Source organism: Artemia sp. Qi Xiang Cuo, chromosome 8, assembly GCF_049724085.1.
Source record: "Artemia sp. Qi Xiang Cuo chromosome 8, ASM4972408v1, whole genome shotgun sequence".
In the NCBI taxonomy this organism is placed as follows: domain Eukaryota; kingdom Metazoa; phylum Arthropoda; class Branchiopoda; order Anostraca; family Artemiidae; genus Artemia; species Artemia sp. Qi Xiang Cuo.
In genome coordinates this window covers 39,908,987-39,933,165 of record NC_142801.1, presented here as the reverse complement: position 1 = coordinate 39,933,165, position 24,179 = coordinate 39,908,987, and the positions used below count along the sequence as shown (strand labels likewise).

The 24,179-nt window shown below is 35.3% G+C and overlaps 1 protein-coding gene across 2 annotated transcripts in view; it reads right to left on the bottom strand.

Moving 5' to 3' along the window:
• Positions 1–2,645: 2,645 nt before the first annotated feature.
• LOC148949394 (uncharacterized) overlaps positions 2,646–24,179 on the bottom strand; it is a 69,444-nt gene continuing 47,910 nt past the window's right edge. For both annotated transcript variants that reach the window (XM_089092948.1, XM_089092949.1), the window contains exons 3-8: positions 23,076–23,379; positions 16,718–16,859; positions 14,908–15,097; positions 12,704–12,952; positions 9,385–9,490; positions 2,646–2,967 (exon numbers count right to left, since the gene is read on the bottom strand). In XM_089092948.1, coding sequence (XP_088949074.1) covers positions 9,416–9,490; positions 12,704–12,952; positions 14,908–15,097; positions 16,718–16,859; positions 23,076–23,379 — 960 coding nt within the window. In that variant the 3' untranslated portion in view covers positions 2,646–2,967; positions 9,385–9,415. The remainder of the gene's footprint in view (positions 2,968–9,384; positions 9,491–12,703; positions 12,953–14,907; positions 15,098–16,717; positions 16,860–23,075; positions 23,380–24,179) is intronic.

The window sequence follows — 24,179 nt, the reverse complement described above, 5'->3', positions numbered from 1 at the left end:
GGTAACTGGTAATGATGGTAGGAAAAAGTGAGATTATTAGGATGGAACCTACATGGCATTACTGAACTGGAATATGGTCCAGTGTAGAGGAATTTAGGTTTTTCCACCTTCAATAAGCTATGTTCCTGTCTCATGACCCCATTCTCTAGAAGCAAAGGCTAATATCAATTTCAGTTGCCTAAAATTGGCAATAAAACGAGATGTAAATTTCTTTAAAATATTTAGGACGCATTCCCCCATTCAAAGATTTTACAGAGCCTAACTAGGAGGTGTTTTTTTTTCAGAAGCGCTGCGAATATAAATTCTGAATTCGTCTGCATTCAATTGCATATAATTAGGATTGGAACATAATTTCTCGACAATAGACAGAGATAGGTCCTCTTGATAAATAAATTGAGGCTCTATAATAAAATGAACCCAAACAGGGTCCATTTTTTTCTTTTGCAGGGCTAGAATTCTTTTTTATTTTCATGAGATCCATTACGTAGAATTTAAAAGTTTTTCAAAATGATCTCTGAGCCAAATTTTAGTCGCACCTGTCGATAGAGAACTGTACAATATAAATGGGGGTAATTTAATGTTAAAACTATTTGCTCGCACTAATTTTCCCCCAATTATTTTTCAACAATACAATGTACACATAATTTGTTTTTCCATTTTCAGCATACATGTGGCGAAACTGCTGTTTCCCGTTTCTACCTTTTCTAATGTCAACAAATCCATCTTTAGACTGATTAGTCAGCAAAAAAATTACGCTTGAAAATAGAACGTAGCGGATTACACAAAGAATAAATTGTTGACGCTGTGGTCGTGCGTAATTCGGATTTTGCGGTGTGACTAGGACTTTAGAGAAAGCGTCTCTATTTCTCAACATTTATTTATATATTTGGAGATTACGTGAGGTTTATCTAAGAGTGTTTCGTTTAGCAGCGTCATATCATAGGGTAACCTTTTCCCTAAGAGAAAAGGACTTATACGTAGCACACAACGACGAACAAAAGTTGTTTATCATACAAATTGAAAAAAAAAAAACTTTCTTTGACACTTAAACTGCCTTTTGAAGGAGTATAGGCGATTTCTTCGGAAAAACTAAAGAGTGCCCCGGGGGGGGGGGGGGGGGTGTAGGTACGTATTGGGGAAAGTTGTTCAAACAAGCACTTTCAATTTAAATTGCATGGTTGAGTTAACAGCAGCCATTTTCTCAGTAAAAGCCATGGGTGCTCGCGGAGAAGGGATACCCCCTCCCCGGGAAAACCAGGAACAATAAAAACGTAAACCATTTGATAAATAGATGCCGGCAAAAATTTCACCTGAGCAGGGGTTACTGCTATTACTACTCACATCTCATTGCAGCACTAAGCCCGTTGAGGCCAACAAAGCTAATCAGGCTCTTCATCCATCCCATTATTTTCAAAACCTCCTTTTTTATACCCTCCCAAGAATTTCCAATTTCTTTTAAACTCTTCCTTATGACCTCCTCCCACCCATCCCATTTGGATGCGACCTGCTTTTAGTTTAGCCCTAGATGGTTGGCCAAAAAGAACGATCTTGGGCAATCCTGCCATCTTTCATCCGCAGAACATCTCCCAGCCATCTCAACCTTTCCCTTATTATAGCCCTAGAACGCGGGATAGAACCACATTTTTCGTACAGCTTACTGTTTGAAATACAATGGGTCAGACGGGTACCCAAAACTATCCGAAGACAATTCCTATAGAAAACATCTAGCAAATATTCCTCCGTCTTTCGGAGCGCCCGTGTTTCAGAGCCATAATTGACCATTGTCATCACTGTATCCTTTAATATTCTAATCTTGGTTCGTAGACTTATCTTCTTTTGCTTCCAAATTCCTTTCAACTGCGGAAAAACACGCTGAGCCTTGGCTATTCTACTTTTAACATCTTCACTGCATCCACCACCATCACTAATAATGCTACCAAAGTAATTGAAGTTGTCCACTTAATCGATCTTCTCGTTACCCAGCCTCACACCTTCACTTATTCCCAGTATTGGTGACTTAGTCTTCTTAACATTTATGTTCAAACCTATCTTTGGACCTTGAACTCCCAAACCTCAGAAATTCCTTCATTTTGCTAACATTTTCATCTAGGACGCTCAAATCATCAGCATAATCGAAGTCTATGATAGTTTTACTTTCCCATTTTAACTCCATTGTGTTCCTTGGGACAAAGTCATTCAAAATGAACCACATAAATGGGGATAGAACCTAACCCTGCTTAATTCCTGATTCCATGCGAAACCAGTTACTAACCTCATTTCCTACCTTAACCGCAGTAACTTTATCACGGTTAAGCACATTCTCAAAATGTTCTGCTCATCCCTCTCTTTAACTAGCCTTTAACTAACTCATCTTTAACCCTTTTCTTATCACTAATTTCGGCCCCGTTAATATCAATAACTGGGACAAGTCCAGATTTACTATTGTCTCTCAAAATTTTTACATACCTTTTCAACTAGCTGTACCTTATTCGCTTTTGAAAAATTCTTGATCTGACCCCCCCCTAGAATTATCTTTGCAGGTGCTCATTAAACATAATGTATCAATAAGGGCATGTATTGCTGAAGTAAGATCCTATCAATAGAATAGTTCTTTTGGTAAAATAAGATAGATCTTTACTGTTTTTACAACAGGGACAGCCCGAAAGTATAATATCTGGAATCTAGAAAAAAAGGAAAAGAAACGTCATCTCATAACAAAGAGGTATGCAAAGTCTTTTAAAAATTAGCACTTCAGAGGATCATAATATCAATACGTCTAAGCAGCGAAAAAAAAAAAAAAAAAAATAACACACGATTCACCGGTTAAACGCAACTAAACTACTCCGCAAAAAATTCAAATTCCGTGATTGAAAGTTCATCTATAACTCCAGATCTGGTTGAAAACACGACTTGACAGAAGCTCAAATTTTTGTATCACAGAAACGAAAAGGCGACGACTAAGTCAACCTGAAAAAAAAAATAAGTAAGCAACAAAGAATTAAAACACATTTGTAACTGAAATACGTACCCAAGGGTATACCCCCCCCTTCCTTCCAAACTGTCAAAATATTTATGAAATGTTAATATATAGTTTTAAAGAATTTGAAACTTCCAAAATGTGTCCCCTACGAAAATTCTAAATGCCTGCAAATATTATAGATCGATAGGAACTTAAATATTGAAGTTTTCTCGAATATAAGCCCTTTTCATTGAATCAATGTTTTGTTGAAAAATGCTAGTGGGTGTGTAATTATACAGAGATTTATAGATTTAAGAATATCTGGAATAACAAGTGTATACCGTTTAATAAAGTCCCTCTTAAAGCTTAAAAGCGCTCCTGACATATGCATGGAAAATGATAACTTTATTTTCCCTTGGACATTTTTGTCCTATGAACTAGGCAACTACTACAGAATGCTGTCCATCTTCTTTTGAGGGAGCACGGTAGCTTAAGCTTACAGTAACTTCTTCTCCAAAACATTCTTTATTTCCCCATACCAAAATGGCGAATCTAACCTGCCGCTCATAACGTTCTTCAGGGTCAATTATAGATATCTTCAGGATTCTTCAGTATTGTGCCAGTATTCTTTTATTAAAATATTCCTGTCTTCCTTATGGTCTAATCCAGTGGTTTCCAACTTATATTTTACTACGGTTCTCTTAAAAATATTCGTCCATATGAAGCCTTCCTTCCATTTTATAATATAATGCAAAGAACAATTTTTAGTACTAAAATATTTACTAAGACAAACTCTTACAAACAAAGAAAACAAATAACTTTATTTTATTGTGTCTTAATGAGATGGCTGTGCTTGCCTATTAGCGCAAAGTTAATCAAATCTCGGTGTCAATACACGAAGCTCCTTTTCTACAACGAAACGATCATGATATTTCGATTTCATATCAGCTAAAGCGGTAAATTTCATTTCGCGTAAATAAGATGTCGCGAGCTACAGCAATAATTTTAAAGCGTTATTTGACAAAATATTAAATTCGCTCTTAATATCAAGCCAAAATTGAATTAGAGATTCATTCTGAAATTTTTGTTTTAAAACGTATCACAAGATAATTCATTCAAGTTTTCTTTTTCATTACTTGTTAATCCAAATTCGTCATATTCTTCGTCAATAAATTGATTCTGTATTCAAGCATATTTTGTAAAATGGAGCTAACAAAAGTAATTAGAAAATGAATTAAAAAAGCTTTCTAGTGGTCAAGAACAGTTTGTTATATTAAAAAAAAAAACGCTTAGTTTTCCAAAATTCCACCAATTAAGTTTAATAATAATAAAAAAGAATAGTATCCCTGAACATATTTGCGGCCTCATTTTGATTTACTTCGAGAAAAAATACAGTTTCTTCTTTAGGTTCAAGTGCTCTCTGAAACACTTCAGCAAAAAATAGCCAGCGTACTTTACAATAGTACAAAAATGAGGTGTAAACAGCCAGGAGCGCCCATAGGTTGAGTTCCAGGGGGGGGGAGGGGGCTTACTTGGTCTAATTAGCACTTTTAATGCTATAATAGAAATCTCAAAACAAAAATATAAAAAATAAGGCAGCATCATTCAGCCAGGAGGGGGCTGGGGCCCACTCCTGCCCCCTCCCCCTTATGGGCGCCCATGTAAGCAGCTCCCATGCCTTCACAAAGTTTTGCAAATAGCCTAACTTTTGATGGACTGTTTTTATATAGTTTACAACATTTGTTATTTTTGGAAAAACGTAGTTAAGTTCCTCATTCATATTTTTTTATTCGAAAGCTGCTCTGTGGAGCATGCAGTACGTCCAGAGAACATCGGGCGTTTTCCTTTTAATTTGTGCTTGAAGGCCTGTTTTGCGTCCTGACATTGGCTGTGCACGCTATGCACTTTGTACAAAGTCTGAAGCAATTATTGCCCAATATGCCGCTCTCATTAAAAAAGTGTCGATTATATTAAAAATGTCACTAGATGTGACTTTACCAGGAACGGGTTTGCAAAATAATACATCTTGAGTTAAATTTTTCTCTTTATATCGAGAGTATGCAATTTAATATGCGTCTTTAGCTACATCAGATGCTTCATCTACTTGTAAGGCAAACTGATATATCATTGATTCTTCTGCCAACTGTGTTATCAGTCAGCGGTATTTGTCGTAGCTGTTTTCCGAACATTATTTAACATTATTTGTCGTAGCTGTTTTCCGAACATATGGTTCACCGAACATTATTTTGTCCAATTCAATAGTTGTTGGCAAAACTAATGTTTCTCCTATTGCAGGTGTATTTTTCACAACTTATTAAGTGTTATAACTTAACTGTTAAATGCCTTAAAATATTTTACTTGACTACGTAGTTTTAATTTCACTTAATTTTTGTCAATCTTTGCAAATATCCGCGCCTCTTCTTAGACTACTCCACGCATCCCTAGGGAGGTGTGCCTCGTAGTTTGAGAAACACGGGTCTAGCCCTTCGTTCCAGACTTAAGAAAAGCATACTGAGCCTAAAACACAGATTTCGCTTGAAAGAGCCATAGGTTTTTCAACTTCATACCTATTAATATATAATATGCTTAAATTGTAAATCATTTTGGCAATCTCAAACCAATATCCACATTTCTAGCCATTCTTTCAAGTCAGATCACTTCTTAGCTGTAACTCAAATGTCTTTATAAAAAAAAAGCAGGATAATCCTTGAAAATGTTTAAGGCTTTGTCAATTATCAATGCTTGTGCTAGACCTTTAATTGAACCTCTTCTGTGTTTCTTTGACGTCTTCGATGTCAACTTGGGTTTATCTAAGCTAATTCCTTTTACTTTTCAAAATTTTACTCTTTCTTTTCCTGTTCTTTCAGTATTACGTTCACGGAAGAAATTAAAAGAGTACCAATTACAGGTTTTTACTTGAATGTGTAAATCATATTAAGAAGAAAACATCCACTGATGGACTGATTGGTGTTTACAAAATATTTTAAGTAGGAAGGATCAGCTAAGTACGTTTTAGCTCGCACTTTTATTGGCTTCAAAACAAACCAAAACAACTGATATATTCAGTTTCTCAGTCTTTTTCTTTTGTCATTATTTAGTATCAATCAAAGTCCTTCTAGGGAGTATCCTTACGACCCTAAAAATTCAATAAAGAGGTCTCACCTCAAAGAAAACTTAAAGTGAGCTTAGTCAATCTTTTGCAAAAAAAAGTTGGATTGAATGGCTCAGAAAAGGAAGAAACAGATTTGGCGAGTATTGAAAAATATGCTTAGATATTCCTCGAAAAGAATTGAAAATCTACCCGAGCCCACTAAGGATGTATTTGTGGTGCTTTAATTACACTTAAAATATTTCATTCAGGATGGTTGTGACGGGTTCAGTTTTAGCTTAACTGAACGCATGTTACTCTTGGGTTCAGATAAAAATGGAATAATTAGGTTCGATTTCAAAAGCTCCTTATCTTCAGAACAAAATTGCTGTTATTGCAAAATTGAGTTATTTTCAGAACAAAATTGCTGAACAGGGTATTTTGTATACATACTTTTAGATATGAAATGAATGTTACAGCCCCTTTGCAGTTTAAATTTTTGACTATTTCTTTTTATACAACCGATGAGTGACAGCCACCCTAGTATTATCAGCAATTTGCGTCTAGCTCAGTAACAGCAATTTGTGGCAAGCCCGCTGTGAATGGTGACACATTAAAATTTTGCACCATTGTATCAGCGTAAATAACAAAAGAAGGGACTTGCACACGGGAGAGGGTACTAAGGTGGTCAAAGTCGCCTCCTGCCCTCCTCTTAAAGAGACCCATTGCAGAGAATTATAACAATTTTAAATATCTTTAAAGTTGTGCTATTTTCATAAATCGTAATTTTACTTTGCTTTCTAAAGGAAAAAATGCTCATAAACTGCTATTTTGTTATTATAAACAATGGATTACATAATTATGACGGTTGATATTTTTTGATTCTACAAACTGAACCCAAAGTAGACAATACTAGACTTTACCCCCCGCCCCCCCCACCTCTCCCGATCAAATTTCTGGGGACGGTGATAGCAATGAATAAGATTTAAGAGCAACAATTCAGCTGAAGTTCCTTAGCTATAAACTCGCATTACATGCTTTTTTTTACACTATGAATGAAAATAATGACATTGATTAGATTAAGATTTTTTTAGATCAAATATTGGGTTTATTAAAAAAAACAACTAAAAAACTCGCTATACCTTCATTAAGCTTTCGCTTATTCGGAGTATATCAACCCCATAAACATATATACTATCATTAAATAACGGGGAAAAAAATAACAAAGAGAAGAGAAGAAAGGAACAAAAGACAAAAAAATCCTGCGTTTACTCAGTTCCTGGCCTGGTCAACCTACCAATCATTCATTCGATTAACCATAACACACAAAACTGCTGTTTCCATCCAACAAAAGAAAAAGAAAATATTTGTTCCTTTTTAATGGTGAACTTGAGAGCAAATTAATTTCAATTTGACTATACTTAAAAAAAAAACCAAAAAGAGACAAATTGTTTTAAGATCTCTAAGGAAATCACACACATTCAACGACTTTTTTTTAAAGATTTAGGCAAATTATTCCAAACGTTTGGCCCAATACCACTCATTAAAAATAAAAATCTAGTACTAGCGACTTAAGGTGTCCTTACACTTACAAATGTAACGGGATCAAAATTCAAAAACCTCAAACCTTCCAAATTAAAGTTACCCATGTAAAATAGAACCACTTAAAACGTGAACCTAAAATAAGGTAACCCACAGACATCAAATAAGGCTCGATTGTCCAATTTAAAATGTAGCAAAACAAATGTATCTTGATCGAACAAACCTTGTATAATCTTTCCCACAGAAAATATAGTAGCAATAAATAAATCCATCTCTGTACCACAAAAATATGCAATAAATATCAGTTTGACCAAATATTACGCGACAGGCGACCAACAATGTAGTTTAAATTTTAAGAGCTTAAATTCCCAAACTGTCAAGAGAAAGTAGAATTTATTATAAAAAAAAATAGCCACGAAAGATACAAAGTATTGTTCTGAAACTAAGTTTCAGAACAATGTATTCCAATGTAACTAAGTTGTATTGTCCCACAACAAATTTCACCGTGATAAATTATAAGCCACCTGGAAACTAAGTGACATATCGTTAGCAATAAATTTACATAAATAATACTCTGTTTGTCAAAATAAAATTCCAAAATGTAAATCTTATAGCCATAAATCGTATAAAAATTAAAGCAGCCAATTGGTGTATTCCCTGTCCAATAGGAATATAGGACACATCATTGGACCAATGGGCCCAATGTAAAATACTTTTTAGCAACGCCTTAATGTAACCTCTGGCGAAATTGGAGGGTATAGTTAGTTAGAACTTTGCAATTTCGAGTCAGTCTAGAGCAGTGGAGAGCAGTCTAATGTAAGTGAACTTATGATCTAACTATTAATAACTTTTGACAATTTATATGAGATCATCGATAGACCCATGTTGCATTACATACATCTCAGTGTATAATTTTATCCAAGTGCCTATGACAGTGAATTAAAGTGCAGATAATTTGATGTTCCTGAATCAGCTTTGTATTGCTAATGTGAGTAAAAATAAATACATTACTTTCTTGATTTTATCTCTTCATGATAGCATTTATCAGGATAGTTAGTGCTTGTGTCTCCAACCAGTCCCTAGGAACCTTGAGTCCTAGTAGCCTGATTACGACTCAGTATGGCCATTAGCATATGATCCCCAATTGAACCACTGTTTTAATCCCCCGCCACACGAAATTTCCCCTCAAGCTATGGTATAAAGTTTATATAGCCTCACTAAAAAGAAATATAAAACCCCCATTTGAAAGCGCAAAATAAAATCCCCCCATGTGAACAGACCTATCTAAACCCCCCATTAGACAAAACAAATAGGAACTTACATGGGATTTTGTATGTAGTTAGAATGAACCCTTTTCAATACCCAGTTTTATAGATATAAGGCTCTGGTTTTGACCCGTAACACGAGCTTGTCTGGGGTCACACTATGAGCTAGTATGGGATAGACAAAAAAATTTAGTAATGGGCAACACTGGACAAATTGCCAACTTAATAATACCCTCAAACATTCATAGTCTTAAACGCTGGTATCACACTCTTCAGTTTTAATAATGACTAACAAAATATATACGCGTCCAGCTTTTAAATCTACTACTAAACATCTCGTGTTTGAAAATCGTGTTTTTTACTTTATTTTTATGGAATATGTTTCTTTTTCTACAGAATCGTTCTTGTTTACCATCATGGAACCATGAAGATCATTTAAAGTTCTATCATTTAAAGTTATCGTTCAATTGCACACATAAAACAAAAACACTTCATTAAACAGAAAAAAGAAGAAAGAAAATTGATAATACCTTTCGAATTGAAGAAGGCGAAAGAACGTCGCTAGTTAGGCAGGGAGCTATCCCAGGTTGAAGCTTTTTCACGCTGTAAACGCCCAAGTCGGTGAATTATTAACGACTGAAAGATAAGCAAGTAAATTAAACTTTTATACTAGCCAAGAAATTATATTAAATGAAAATAGTCATGGCTTTGAGGCTATTAATTTCATTCTTAAAAGACCGCTTATTCTACTCTAGAAAAGAAAGTAGAAATACTTAGTAGAATATTACACATACAACTCTAACTCAAAATATTATAGCGACAAAACGACTTTTCTAAAATTAAATTAAAGGTAAAGGTATTGAATACGACATTAGACTTTACAGTCCCTACCCACGGTCCTGATCTCCGTCTGTTGGCCCTTCAGCCAGGAAGTGCGATGGGGGATGGGGGCCAGCCATCCTGTGCTTTCGCAAACCTTCCTGTTTACCTTCCCCAGATTTCTCCAGGTTCCCATTTAGAGCTGGGTCGACTCTGGCTGAGCTTACAGAGTCACACCACTGATCCTCGTCCCAAACCAAATAATTAGGTACACTGGGATTCGAACCCTCGCCCTCTCGGACATAGAATCCTAAATCTAGCGGACCAATCCACTCGGATAAGACTAAAATTTAATTAAATTAATTGAATTTAACTAAATAAAAAAATTTAATTAAAGAAGACAACAAATGATAAAATTGGCTATACCAGATTCATAGTAGCCTAAAACTCAAACAGAACTAATCTTCACTTGTTTTTTTTTTTACACTTTAAAACGGCATTAAAGTCCGTAGTCAAAACGTACAGAGCTGAAGGAGGAGAAGGACGTTTGAAAATAGAGTCCATCATTCATCATTGCCTAAACAAGATCGGGCACCAGAGGTAAAAAAAAAATCATAGGTAATGAGATTATAATTTTACGAGAGATTGTTCATTTGTGAAAGTTTCAATTCATTATTAATAAAACTAACAACAAAGGAACTTTTATTTAAAGAATAAACAGTGCGAAAGTTGAAAAAGAAACTAATTACAATTGTCTTATGCAAGATAATAAAAAGTCCTTTACATAAGATAAATATATCGTAAATAATTTCTGAGACCCCACTGGCTAATCATGATAAAACAAAAAATTGCGAAGAAAGGAAGAAAACGTGCAATCGAATAGTCTCCGATAATAGTCAAACTGGAAAGCGGTTAGCCTTTAAGAGTGCTTTACGTAAAATGAAATTGTGAAATGCCATTTAGACTTGTGTGTTTTATTCAGTTACCCTTTCACCGTTACTAAGAAAGGGTCGTACAATTTTAGTTTTGTGTTTTTATTTTAAGGTTTGGTTTTTGTATTTTTATCAGTTTTATTCTGCACAGAGGACGGTCAAGCGGAGGTCTTGACCGAAATATTTGCATAATTTTTCAATTTTTTGACTGGCTGTTAATTCTCCTCGTTTTCTTCCTTTCTTCGCAATTTTTTGTTTTATAAATATATCGTGTCTTGTTGAACGGAGAGTTAACGGAGAAGTTTTAAATTTATACCTGAAGAGACAAACCATTGGAAAGGAGTTACATTGAACCTGTTTGAAGGTAATGTTCTTAGGATCCGACAACATGTTAGAAGGTAATTGTCTTCGTACAGAAGCCTTCTTCTAGCAGGAAAAAGTCGACTGCTTATTCATCTAAATATTGCGCAAAAAAGCATAGTGCCAACTATTTTTCTTTGTATAGAGGGTCTTACTTATAACTTATACTTATAACTTATAACTTACTTACTTATTACTTATATACCTTCTATTAAGCCAAACGTAGTAGTGATCTTAGGTAGAGATTTTTAGCTCAGAAAGAGGGGCTCCGACCGATATTTAGACTGTACTAATTTTTGTTTCTGTTCCTAATTTTTTTTTTTTCTTGAGCTTAATACAAACTGATAGTTTCTAGCAGTAATTTAGCGCTGAACCTTATGATACAGATTGATAGGCTTGGTTCAAGAAAGTTTCTTTTCAGTTCTACAGCAACTATCACCCATTATTTTCTCGAAATGATTTCCAAATATTAATTTCAGGTTTTTTGGAGAATATGATAATGCAGTTTTGTGGTATAAAATTGGGGACAGTAATGAAGCATTTTCCAGCACCCGTAGTTTGTAAATAATGATATTGATTATTCGATGCAAACTCGTCTTTCCTCGGGATGAGAGAATTGCTCTATAGTAAATGATATTTTACTCCTCTGTTGAAAATATAAAAAAGAGGGAAGAATATTTTTACTTTTGGGGGTTTTTCTTCCAAGTACGTCTCTAAATGTCTGGGCATTAACAATTAAATTTTCAGGGTTGATTGAATCATTTAAGAAGTCGCTGGCCAGCTTTTCTTCTATCTTATAGTATTTTATGTCTTGATGACCTAGGGTATACTGAAATCAGAGGTCAGAGAAGCTTGTTTGAAGACCAACTATTATATATCTAACTGATTCAAACTTTAGGTTTGAATCAGTAGTGCTATTATTGAAATTTTGAAGGATTTAAAAATTCTGATTGCATTTTTGAATTTCAGCAAAAGAATATTTTATTAGAAGCAAAGATTTTTTTTTGAGAAAGAAAAGGGCTCTGAAGTGTATTAACAAAAGTCAGGGTGTTTGTTTTTAAGGATTAAACAAAGTAACGGTAATTTGTTGTTTAAAAGTTTATCTAACCAGGACAAATCTAGTTTTATAGGAAAACAAAAGAAAAAACCTTATCCCTTGCCTTCTTTCACTGGGCACTTAAATTTAACTTGAAGTTTTAGGAGATTTTAAAGCTCTAACGACCAGGTCCTAGAATTTCATAGCCAGTCACTTTTACCCCACTTTTCCGCCGATTAATTAAAAACCAAAGTGCACATTTAAACAACTATTTCTGAACCTTCAAGAAACTCTAAGTTTTACTAATCTAGAAATGCAAACATAAAGCGGCAAAGGATTTTACTTATTTTTTATTTAAGTTTTATTTTTCTAAATTTCTCTGGTTATTAAAGATAATAGTTGTGTTACAAAATATATGCGAACCGTCGAAAAAGATTTTTTGGTAAAAACTTTTGCTGTCTCAGAGATTATCCTGTTTCTGAATTTTCTTTTCAGGTTTTATCGAAGTCCAGTGGGGTCTCCGCCACTATTTTATTTGATTAACCATTCTTTTGTATATTTACGTTCAGTTGGCGTGGTATATTGCTAGTAATTAAGTACAGTAATAATTCACATAGGTAAGACTACTAACAATCCTTTTTATTATTATTATTTTCTTTCTTACAAAGATAAATAGAATAAATGGGAGACTAGTTGAAATACCTTTAAACTATCCAAAGTATTTTGACAGTCCGTTGTATCAATTTCGTTAATATTGATGCCTGAGCGTTCAATTTCAGCATAAGTCCCAAAAGGCAATTTCCCATTACACTCCAGTTTCATAATATGAGACTTGCTCCTAAGATGTTTGGCTAAGTGGCCATGTATCCGAAAGGCAACAAGGCAGTCACTACATTTGAATGGTCGAGGATTGTCTTCTGATGCTATACCAAATGTGCCGTTTTTATTCACCTATGAAAATAAAAACACAAGCGATAGCGCTTTTCAAAGAAAAATCGTAAAAACACAAACAAACATAATGTGCCCAATGCCTTGGAGATTTCCCCAAACAAAACCCTCAGAATCCTCTCAAATTTGCCTATGTGTTCGAGAATAGAGATTACAGTGAAACACATTCGTAGGAACTTAGTCACGTTGGATTCTGAGGGAATACTTAGCATTCGATAGGCAAAATGTTTTCAATTTTTTTCTAGAATTAATCGGCATTTTTCGGAAACCTTCATATGAAAGTACATAAATAAGTTATTTGACTAAAAACTCTCTCAGGTTTATAAGGTAGAATCAATCATTTTAGCTTCTAGACGGCTGCTTATAATGATTAAACACTCCTTTTAGAGACTACTTTTTTATTGAAGTATGAGAACATCTGAATAAGGACCAATTAAAATTCATTTTCAAACCTATGCCGGTTGACGTAAAAGGCAGAAAAATAAAGCATACAACTTTAAATGACATAAACAATTAAAAAGAGGGGAAGGGCACTTGCTGTGGCATAGAATCTCCCTTTTTTGGTAGTTCCTTTTCCAATCCTTTAAACTTTTCATCCAACACAAGGGAAAGGCTGTTGCTCCCAAATCCTACCAGAAAAGGACCTTTGTAAACAGAACAGGAATATGTTTAATCAAGGGCCTGATATTCATATGCAGGAACATCCAATTGCCTATTCTGACAGAGCATTACTGAGTTATAAATATTAACTTTGGAATCTTTAATAAAGATCGCCCTTCTCTCCTCCATAAGTTGCTTGATAATGCACATGGTATATCACGACCATCAAGAGAACACCTCGTTTGAAGATAAATACATACAGTTAGGATTTTAAATTTAGATCTGACGACTTTGAGGCGAGGAAAAAACTAATTCTTTCTTCTTCTTTTGAATCTGTTCATAAGCATAATTGACAAAGAGGTCAATCTGATTAATTCCCTACTCAAATACGCCTAAAGACATTCTTCATACAAAAAAAAAAAAAAAAAAAAAAAAAAAAAAAAAAAAAAAAATCAAATTAACAATGTGAAACGTTAGAACCACAGTAAAGAAATCAAAATATTTCCTCACCAGATGAATTATTTTAAACGTTAAATCAAAACCAACGAAGTACTATCTCTGTTCAATTTTCTCCTCCATTTATTTTAAGGAATAACTCATTTTGGCAAGCGAATTCCTCAAATTAAACACATTTCTTCTTCCAAACAGACTTCTTTGGGTGTTATGACCCTGAGTCATAGCTAGTATAGTCTTGCCCTTATCATGGTTCCCTTTTTTCCAGATATAGCTATATATCTTCATTTTGGAGGACTCAGCTTTGGAAATCCACATAAACACAAAAGTCACACAAACACAAAAAAGCGTGTATATGTGGGGAGGGCTAAAAATGTCAAATAGGGTATGTTTACATCAACTTTATGACTTTTTGGTGGGGGGAGGGCAGTCCCCCCCTTACGTAGAGGTACAATAAACATGCCGGAACTTCAAAAACTTACCTTGACATGAACTTTGTCGAAACAAAACAGGTTAGTGGCTACCAACTTTGACGGATATATAGCCCAGTTGATAAGTGTTATGACCAAAATTACATAGGGACAAGAAAGTTGGATAAAACAATAATAAATTATAACCTGGCACTCAGCGTGTTTCATTTGGCAACTTACTTATAAACAGAACTAGTTTATTTCAAGCCCAATTCTTCTTCATTAACATGGTGTACAGCTTATGAACAAATGTATTGGGATTATGTTGGTTGGCTTCACACTACTCTGGACTTAAACAGTGTAGTGGAAACTAAGGATTTCGGATTCTATTCTTTGTTCTATTCAGAATTTTATTGCCCGGTCTATTCAGTAAAAGGTAATGGTAGACCCCCCCCCGCCTTAAAGTTGGCACCTACGGGCAATGCCTTGACTCACCTTAGTTAAATGAATGGCCGACTGAATGTGTTTCTTGAGATGACCCTTATTTCGAAAGGAGACTCCACACTCTATGCACTTGAAAGGTCGCTCAATATAATGAATGTTGATATGGAGCCTTAACTGTGAGGCTTTTGAGAATACTTTCTGGCAGAAATGACAAGTGGATTTCCCTTCACCATCACAGACGCTTAAAAGGCAAAAATATATAAGGTTAAAGAGTCAAAGAGGATCAATTAATGGCATTTAAATTGATTTGCACGTTTTTTTTTAAATTTGAATCCATAACAATAAAACTAAAAAAGTTGCGTAGGATGTGTACGTGTGTTTGTTAGTTACTGTGTAAAGATATGATGGACAAGAAAAAGGCATGGAAGATCCCGTCATTTTGATAATCTTTCTTTCTCGTCATATCTTTCTTGCAGATATAACAACTAGACTTTTCTCGAACATTGCAGGAAAAGATTGAAGAGGCTAACAAAACAGACAGGTAGATTTTCACCCTTTTCTTTTTCTTTATTTTTACTAAAACCATAAGGTTCCATAAAATGAATGTTTGTAAGAAATAATGGACAAGAAATAGGTTGGAAGACCTGCTGTAATAATCGATATGGCACATGACGTTGCCACATCAGCAGTGCTAGAGATCTTCACAGAAAGTTTAACAGTACTATAAATTTAAATAGATTGCATTACGTTATGAATTACACTGAAATTTGTGGGACCTTTCAGAGAAGATTGCCATAAAATGGACTTGAAAAAGGCTTCATGGAATAGGAAATAAAAGCTATCCTTTTCATTGTATGTGAAAATTTATTTGAAATTAGTTTATAGTATTTTAATAACGATAGTTTTGAACACAGCCCTGCTGTATATATTCAAACTATGTGTTTACAACCCTATATCTCAGAGAAGAATCGTTAAAAACAAAAAAAAAGGAAAGGAAGAAGACGCAAGACAGGCCACTTAACATCCTGAACATTTTTAACTTTAAAATTTTCAAGTTTCTTAAAAGATAATAAAAAAAACCGTCAAGAAGTGAACTAAATGTTTAATTTACCTGTTTCTGGTTCTTTTTAGACTCCAAGACATGAAACCTAACCGTGTTTTCCGTTAGGAAAGACAAATTATATTGCTTTTTTTTGAACACACACACAAAAAAATCTAATCGGGCACGTGTTTAGACAATTATAAGAGGAGAGGGGGGCATTTCCGTCAAACAAATAAAAGAACATTAAAGAAAAAAGACAATTGAATGAGGTTTCTGAGACTTATCCTGATGGCTTGCTATCTTCTCCTTCAGAAACCAACTTATACAATGTTTACGGTTTTGAATGTTCTAGAAAACAGTGAAACTAAAGCAAGACTGCTTCATCTTGTGGAAAAAGGAGGAAGCTGAGATCCCTGACTTACCATGGTTTTCCTCATTATTATTTTAATTGACTTCTCATTGGATAACTGACCAGTAGTTTCAAATTTAGTCCTTCATGATAAAAGCTATAATTGACCTTGAGTATAAAAAATTTCGACTGATCGATACACTTTTTAACGTTTCCTACCCATTTATTTTTGCTCTGATGATATTTACAGCTATAATCTTTAGTTCTAATAAGAGCTATCTTCGAATGTTAAAATTTTTCGTGTTACATAATTTTATAATTGACCTTGTAGCCTCAATCTATAGCTGGTTGAAACTATTTTTTTTACGCTTTTCGTGTTTTTATTTTATCCTTTAAATTTTTTGACGTTTTCTATTTAAAGGTTATAATGAATTTTTCATGTGAAATGTTTTCTGAAACTATCAACCTACTTAAAAGAAGGACTTGAGCCTCGACCAATTGTTTTCTTCCCGTTTCTTATGTCGTCAGTTATTCGACGAACCAGGCTTTCGGGAGAACCTTCACTGTCCATCGAGTCACAACATTCTGGATCACTCTTGGAAGAACAAGGAGCTAAAAAAAAGAAAGAAATTCAAATTCAACGGCTAAAAGACGGATTTAACATCTCAGATTTTGATAAATATTTGTGCTCAATGTGCTCTATGTAAAACCGAAAAGATTATAAATGTGAATATTTCGTCACGAAAAGCTAGGATTTCATGGCAATTTCATTAGCTGAACTTATCAACCTTTTTTGGGCTTCAGGGACCCATCGAATGAATTTTTATCTGCTTTTACAGGTTTTCGGCTTAAAAATTAAAATATCACTCTAACTTAAACTTTTAAGTTGCATAAGGTGATCTGAGCGTTGTCTCTGCTTGAATTTAATATAATTACAGTTCAATTTGAAATCAAGGTTTGGAACGTAAGACTGATTCAACAGTAATTTACAGATAACACACTCGCAAAAATTCACCTGAGAGAATGTTCAAAAGATTACATATGAATGAAAATGGATAATATCAGACTATCAGACAGAGAATAAATATCAGACAGTTAGTGGTAACGAACTGTAAGTAAGGAGCCACACGTCCCAGTAGTAATCGAAACTCTAAAAAAGGAACTTTGCTGACAATTCATACATCAAAAGAATTGGCTTTTTATTTTGATTCCAACTATAAAATTCAGTAAGTTTAATGTAACTCATTAAAGCTACAAGCCTGATAAAATTTGCTTGATTTTTGAAAAAAAGTGGAGGGAAACACCCCCCTAAAATTCATAGAATCTTAATGAAGATCTCATAATCAGATTCAGCAAATCAGAGAACCAAACTGTGGAGGTTTCAAGCTCCCATCTACAAAAATATGGAATTTTGTATTTTTTGGACGATCACGGTTGAGTGTGTATTTGTTTGTTTGTTTTTTCCCTGGGGTAATCGTATTGAACCAATGGTCCGAGAAGATCGGAACAGGGCTCATTTGAACGGTAATGAGAAGTTCTAGAGCCATTTTTAAGTGACAAAAAGATTGGGGGGGGGGAATATTCTTCGACCCAAGCCCTTTTTGTCCCCAAAGACATCCGATCAAAACTTTGAGATAGCCATTTGATTAAGAATAATTAATAAGTACGATAATTAAGTCTCTGGGGATGAAATGTCCCCCACAGACATTATTCATTTTAACTCCCTCTCAAAATTCTCTGAAAGTTCAAACTCTTTTCCCAGCCGTTCTTGAAATATTCCACATACCCCCCTTTTGACAACCTGGATACAAATAGTGTTTTTTTTATTTATTTCCATATCCCCTTCAATATTCCCTGAAAATTTTGACTTAATTCCCTTGCCGTTCCTGACATATTACACACACCATTTTGAAAACCTGGATACACACAACATCTTATGATTTAGTCAAACATCCCCTCAATATTTCCTGAAAGTTTTCAACTTTAAACCCTTAGCCATTCCTAGATATTACAAACACACCCTTTTGACAATTGGGATGCACATGGTGTTTTCTGATTCAGTTCAACACCCCTCTTAACATTCTCTGAAAGTTTCAACTTAATACCGTTAATTTGTCCTGGGATATTACAGACTTGCCATTTTGACAACCAGGACGAATATGATGTCTTTTGATTTAGCTCAACATCCCAATCGATATTTCCTGGAATTTTCAATTTAACAATCTTAACCCTTCCAGGGACATGGCCTTCCAGAGACAAGACACACCCTTTGACAACTGGAGTGCCCATTTTACGTTCAACATCCTCCACAACATTCTCTGAAAGTTTCAACTTAATAACCCTTACTTGTTCTTGGGATATTGGAGATATGCCTTTTTCACAACCTGGATGCATACAATGTTTTGATTTAGTTTAACATCCTCCTTAGTAGCCCCTGTAAGTTTCAACTCAATACCCAGAGCCATTCCTGAGATCAATATACGCCAACACACACTCTTTTGCCAACCTGGATACGTTTAGTGTCTTTTTGATTTGGTGTAACACTCCAATACAAGTGCATCCTTTTCGATTGTCTTTTTGATTGGGAGATAGGCTATTAAGCTTTAACCTAATAGCCTAAACAGTTCCTGAGATGTTTTAGATACACCCTTTTGTGTAGCTGGATGAACATAGTCTTCTGATTTAGTTCCCCCCCCCCCAACATTCCCTGAAATGTTCAAGTGAATGACCTAAACCCTTTCTAAAATAGTACAGATAAGCCCTGTTAACAACCTTTATACACTTAAATTCTCTTGATTTAGTTCAACAGTAGTAGTAGCAGTCATAGCAGTAGTAGAACTGTCACAGTCACAATCAAAATCGGAGTAATAGCAGCAGTAGTCGTAGTCACAAGGTTTTTAAAGTCGCAGTCGCAAGAAGTCACAGTTGCAAGTAATGGAAGGCTTAAGTCGTCATAGTCATAAGCAGTCGCAGTCACAAGTAGGTGAAGTCAAAAGCAGTCTCAATGATAAGTTGTCACAGTCGCAGTTGCATGTAGTCATAGTCGAAGTTGCAGTCACAACAGTAGCAGTTGTAGCCCAGGAATTTCCTAGTTAATACCCTTAGCCCTTCCTAAGATATTGTTGATAAACTCTTTGGTAGCGTGGATGCACATGGTGTCTTTTTATTTAGTTCAACATTCCCTGAAGTTTCAACTTAATACCCTTAGCTCTTTTGGACAAACCCAGGACCAAACGTTCCCCCATTTTCCAATAATAAATCATCTACGTAAACAATGGACAAATCGCACGAATTACAACCCTTGCCCCGGGACTGTGGGGGTCATGTCCAGGGGCGTGCCGAAAATTTTGGCATTCGGCAATTTTGGCATTTTGCAGAAAAAAAATTTTGGCATTCGGCAGAAATCTTGCCAAATCGGCCGAAATTTAGCAAAATTCTTGATTTCTGCAGAAAATTCAGCATAAATCAGGTAGCAATTTGGTAAAATTTACGAAGATCACCCCCCCCCAATAAAATGAGCCTCAGGACACCCCTGGTCATGTCATCCCCGGAGAAAAAGCTATTGGACCTCTTGACAGTTCAAAACAGAACTGTTAAATTTAAACTTTGATCACTGTTTAGATAAAGAGGTATCTGAAAAGGCCGAGGAGGACGGGAGCTGGTTGTCTTCCAATCACTTCCCAAAATCTTCCTCAACATACCCTGAAAGTTTCAAAATAGTACCCTTAGCCATTCCTGATATATTGCAGATACACCCTTTTAATAGCCTGGACACATGGTGTCTGTTGATTCATTTCAATATCCCCCTCGAAATTCTTAGAAATTTCATATTAAAATCCTTAGCCCTTTCAGGCCCACTCAGGGTCAAAATTTCCCCCTTTTAACAAAAATAAACTCCATATGTCAAACAATGGGCAAATTGCATATTTTACAACCCTTGTCCCAATGTAATTTTATTGTAGTTGAAGGAAGGTCCGAAAACGGCGAGAGAGAGTGGCTGTCCCCCGGTTACTTTTCAACACCCCCCTCAACATACATTGAAAGTTTCATTATTATACCCTCGGCCCTTTCTGCGATTTTGCTGATAATCCCTTTTGACAACCAGCATGTAGTTAGTATGTTTTGGTTTTGTTCAATATCCTGCTCAACATTCCCACAAGCTTCACCCTATATGTAGACTGTGGTCAACTGCATAACATACACCCCTTGCCCCATTGGCTGTGGGAGCTCATGTCATCCCCTGAGTCATAGCTATTTGACCTTTAGACTATTTGGACGAAACGACTGTTCCAAAACTTTGGTCATATGTCTTTGAGGGCAGGGCAGCTAAAAAGGGCGTACGAAGAGGCCTGATTGCCTTCGGATCACCTTTAACTCTTAAAAAGGGCACTAGAACTTTCAACTTCAAATCGAGTGAGTCCACTCTGAAGATAATACGACCCCCTCTTCCATATGAAGTGGCTTTGAAAAAAAAAAATTAATAGTACATGGTTAAATACATGACACATTGAAGCCTTATGGTTCTTTACTATAGGCAACGCTAGAACGTTGCCTCTGATTGGTAACTATACTGTTCGGGAAAGAAAAAAAGCTCCTTAGCCACCAACAATTTGAAAAAAAAAAAACTTTTTACACATTGATGTTCTTAGTGGAACACAAGGTGCCCAAAATTTCAACACCCCAACTTTTTCTGACAGTTTCAACTTAATACTCCATTCCGTTCCTGAGATATTGCATTTGTGCAATTTTGACGAGCAAAATGTACATGAACTTTTTTTTTTCATCGACTCCAATAGTTCTAGTTGTAGCAGTATAAGTAGGAACAGTATTTGCGGTCAGTCATAATCGCAGTAGTGGTAGTAGTAACAGAAGCAGCGGTAATAGTCACAAAGTAGTCAAAGTCCCAAGTAGTCACGAAGCAGGAGTTATATTGAAAGACGGCATTGAGGAAGGTAAGACGAAAGGTAGGCTCATCAAAACAGGAAAAAAGGCTAATTATATGAAGAAATTACGAGAATTATGAGGTGGCAGAACGTTGTTTTGAGCGTAAGTCCCGTTTTTTCATTCTTCTACGTATACCTTTTTCCTGCATCCAATCAGACTTTTCGACTTCTTACTAAAGTTGTACGTTCCGTCTTAATAGCAACTAAATTTTCGTTTTTCTTTTATCCTCGTACCTTAGAAATTGGAGTAATTGAACTACAAGGGTCTTCCTGTCTAGATATGCTCCAGGGTTTCACAGCCGAGGATATTTGTAACTCATCCCAATCTACACGGTGATAAATCTGCATACTTTTTTCCTGTATTAAAGGCAGAAGTGTTTTTTATATTTTCATGAGCTGCAGTCACCCCATGGTTGCTAGCAATGAGACGGATTATAATGTCAATGAACCTACTAGATCTTTGAATAGTAGATAAAGTAAAGATGACCTTTGAGAATTCATATATCATTCAAATTCTGCGTATTCATCAAGACAATAAGTAAGGGACAGATCAACCAAGGCTTAGCGTCAGTACTACGATTTTCCAACCATTGACTAAGGTGGACATTGATATCACCTTGGGTATTTATACCTGACTTTCGCATTTTTTTTCATCAGAAATCTTCGTTGCAAACCAATGGGCTTATTTGAAGGTATATTTTCACCCAAGAGATATTTCGTTGCTGAGATTGGGAGCCTGAATTCGTGAAAAGAGATACTATTCTAAAAATACACAGCAACTCCACCGTATGTTAAGCAGCTCATCTTGATTCTATCAAACCTGACTAGAGTAAACCCATGAGCATCAAGCTCACCTTCAATGACGTCCACTTGACAGACATCACAGTAGGGCAAACCTCATTCATAACTAGGGGCAGGTTCAATCCGAAGCTTTTCTTTTTTTTTCCAAAACTGGATTATCACCAGGCAGAATGGGTTGTTAGCCTAATACAGGTAGATATGAAAAACATTTCATTTGAAACCTCTAATTATTGATAAATTATTATAGGAATACTAAAAAAAGAGAGAAAAAATAGACAAAGTCTAGGCTAGCTCTAGCGTCCTTATAGACTACAAACAAGTTATACTTTCAAGATGAAGACATTTAAAATTTCTAAAATTCCCCCTCCGTGCTTGAATAGATGTGCAACCTCAAGAAGGAGAAGAACTTGCTGGTTTGGGTCACTTAAATTTTATATCGAAATCTTTTTAGATTGCTTAGAACCTTTGATAGGATTTTCTAAAAAAAAAATTACCAAATTTTTTTAAAACTAGATATTATCTTGCCCCTTTTGGCAGACAAACAATTGGAAGAAATGTGTTTCATCAACTCCTTGATTTGTTGTATATTTACTTGTGCTCCCACAGCCCCTGGGGCAAAGGGGTATATGTCATCTAGTTGCTCACTGTTTACATATAGGGTGAAGCTTCACCCTGCATTTCAGAGTCGTTATTTACAAGCTTCTTATATAGAAAAAAGTATTGATAATGTAGGACACTCAACCTGGCTCAGAATCAAGATTAGGAATGGTGTCGAAACAGGAACTGTGCGTACGAACTGGATGGAATCAGAAAAATTTTTGACATCAGTCCACATAGATACTTCTCAGTTTTAAAAAAAAGAAAGAAAAAAAACACGACCGATTGCTTTAGCAATAACTTTTCAACAAAGCTTGTAATTTTCCAACAAAATATTTTAGTTCATTTGGTTGTATCATTAGACATAGCAAAGGAAAGAACTGCACAAGGAAAAACCCAAAGCTAAATTATTAAAAATTTAACAATACGATATGTATTGTAGATGATGACGGCAGTACACACAAAAAGAAGAGAACAAGCTAATTACCTTCTCTATTTTCGCTTGGCAATTCCATAGGCTCATCTTCAAGCTCATTTTTAATATTAATTTCTTCGTCCATACTGCACTCTTCATTCTTCTCAACGTCAAGATAACCTTCTTCAGGTACTGGGTTCAGACAGGCAGTTTCGAGGTCAGGCTGACTCTTTTCACTAAATTCATCTTCGCATTCTAGATGCAGTCTCGACACTTCAGGCACCTTTTTGCTCATGTCTAAAGGACAATCAGCTCCTTCATTTTCAGCCAAACTATCAGGTATAGTTGTGTGGGTTGACTGCACGTGTATTTCTCCCTTAATGAAGAAAGAAAATAAAACATCTACAGATTTTCACTTTTACCAAATTAGAAAAATACTACAAGTGCGGATTGGGGTATGTAGTGAATGAAGCCTAAGGTTTATATGTAGAAAGAAATAGTATTCGAAGTACAGGTAAAACATTTCAAGCGATCAAGAAAATTAGATGTGGCAAGCAAAGAAAGAAACAGCAGAATCGTTCGGTCAAGACTTACAAGAATGTATTACTTTTCAAGTGGGCAAAAAAGAGAAGTTTCAAGGTACGTTATTAAGAGCTGATAGTTTGAATCCTGAAGGAAGAAAATTCATATATTAGTAACATTAAAAAACCAGTGCCCATACTCAGACCCATTATGTGGGTGCAGATATGAAAGATCGTTACATTTGATGTTTGAGTTATGAGAATGACTGGCGGTAGGTGTGGCTGGGAGTCAGGGCCATGAGACTCTAAAAGATGGCTGGGGAGATTCCTAGTAGTGAGCGTAGAGCACATATTTTTTTTTTTTGTTACCTGGAGTTAAGTATCATTTCTTACCTTGACCTTTGCTTACATTAAATATTTTTCCAACGTATATAAAAATGTATTAAATTTCACTCCAGTTGCAATGAAGTCACTGTTCTCCTCGAACATTAAAAAGGAAGGGATGAATTCTCAACACCAAAAAATTGAGGCTTTTAGTTCCAAAACTTTTTTTTTAATTTCAGGCTCTTTCTTTGGAACATACGCATGAAAATAATAAATCTTTTGGTTGTGCACACCTAACAGGACTTGTAATTACAAAGCTTGTAGATATTGA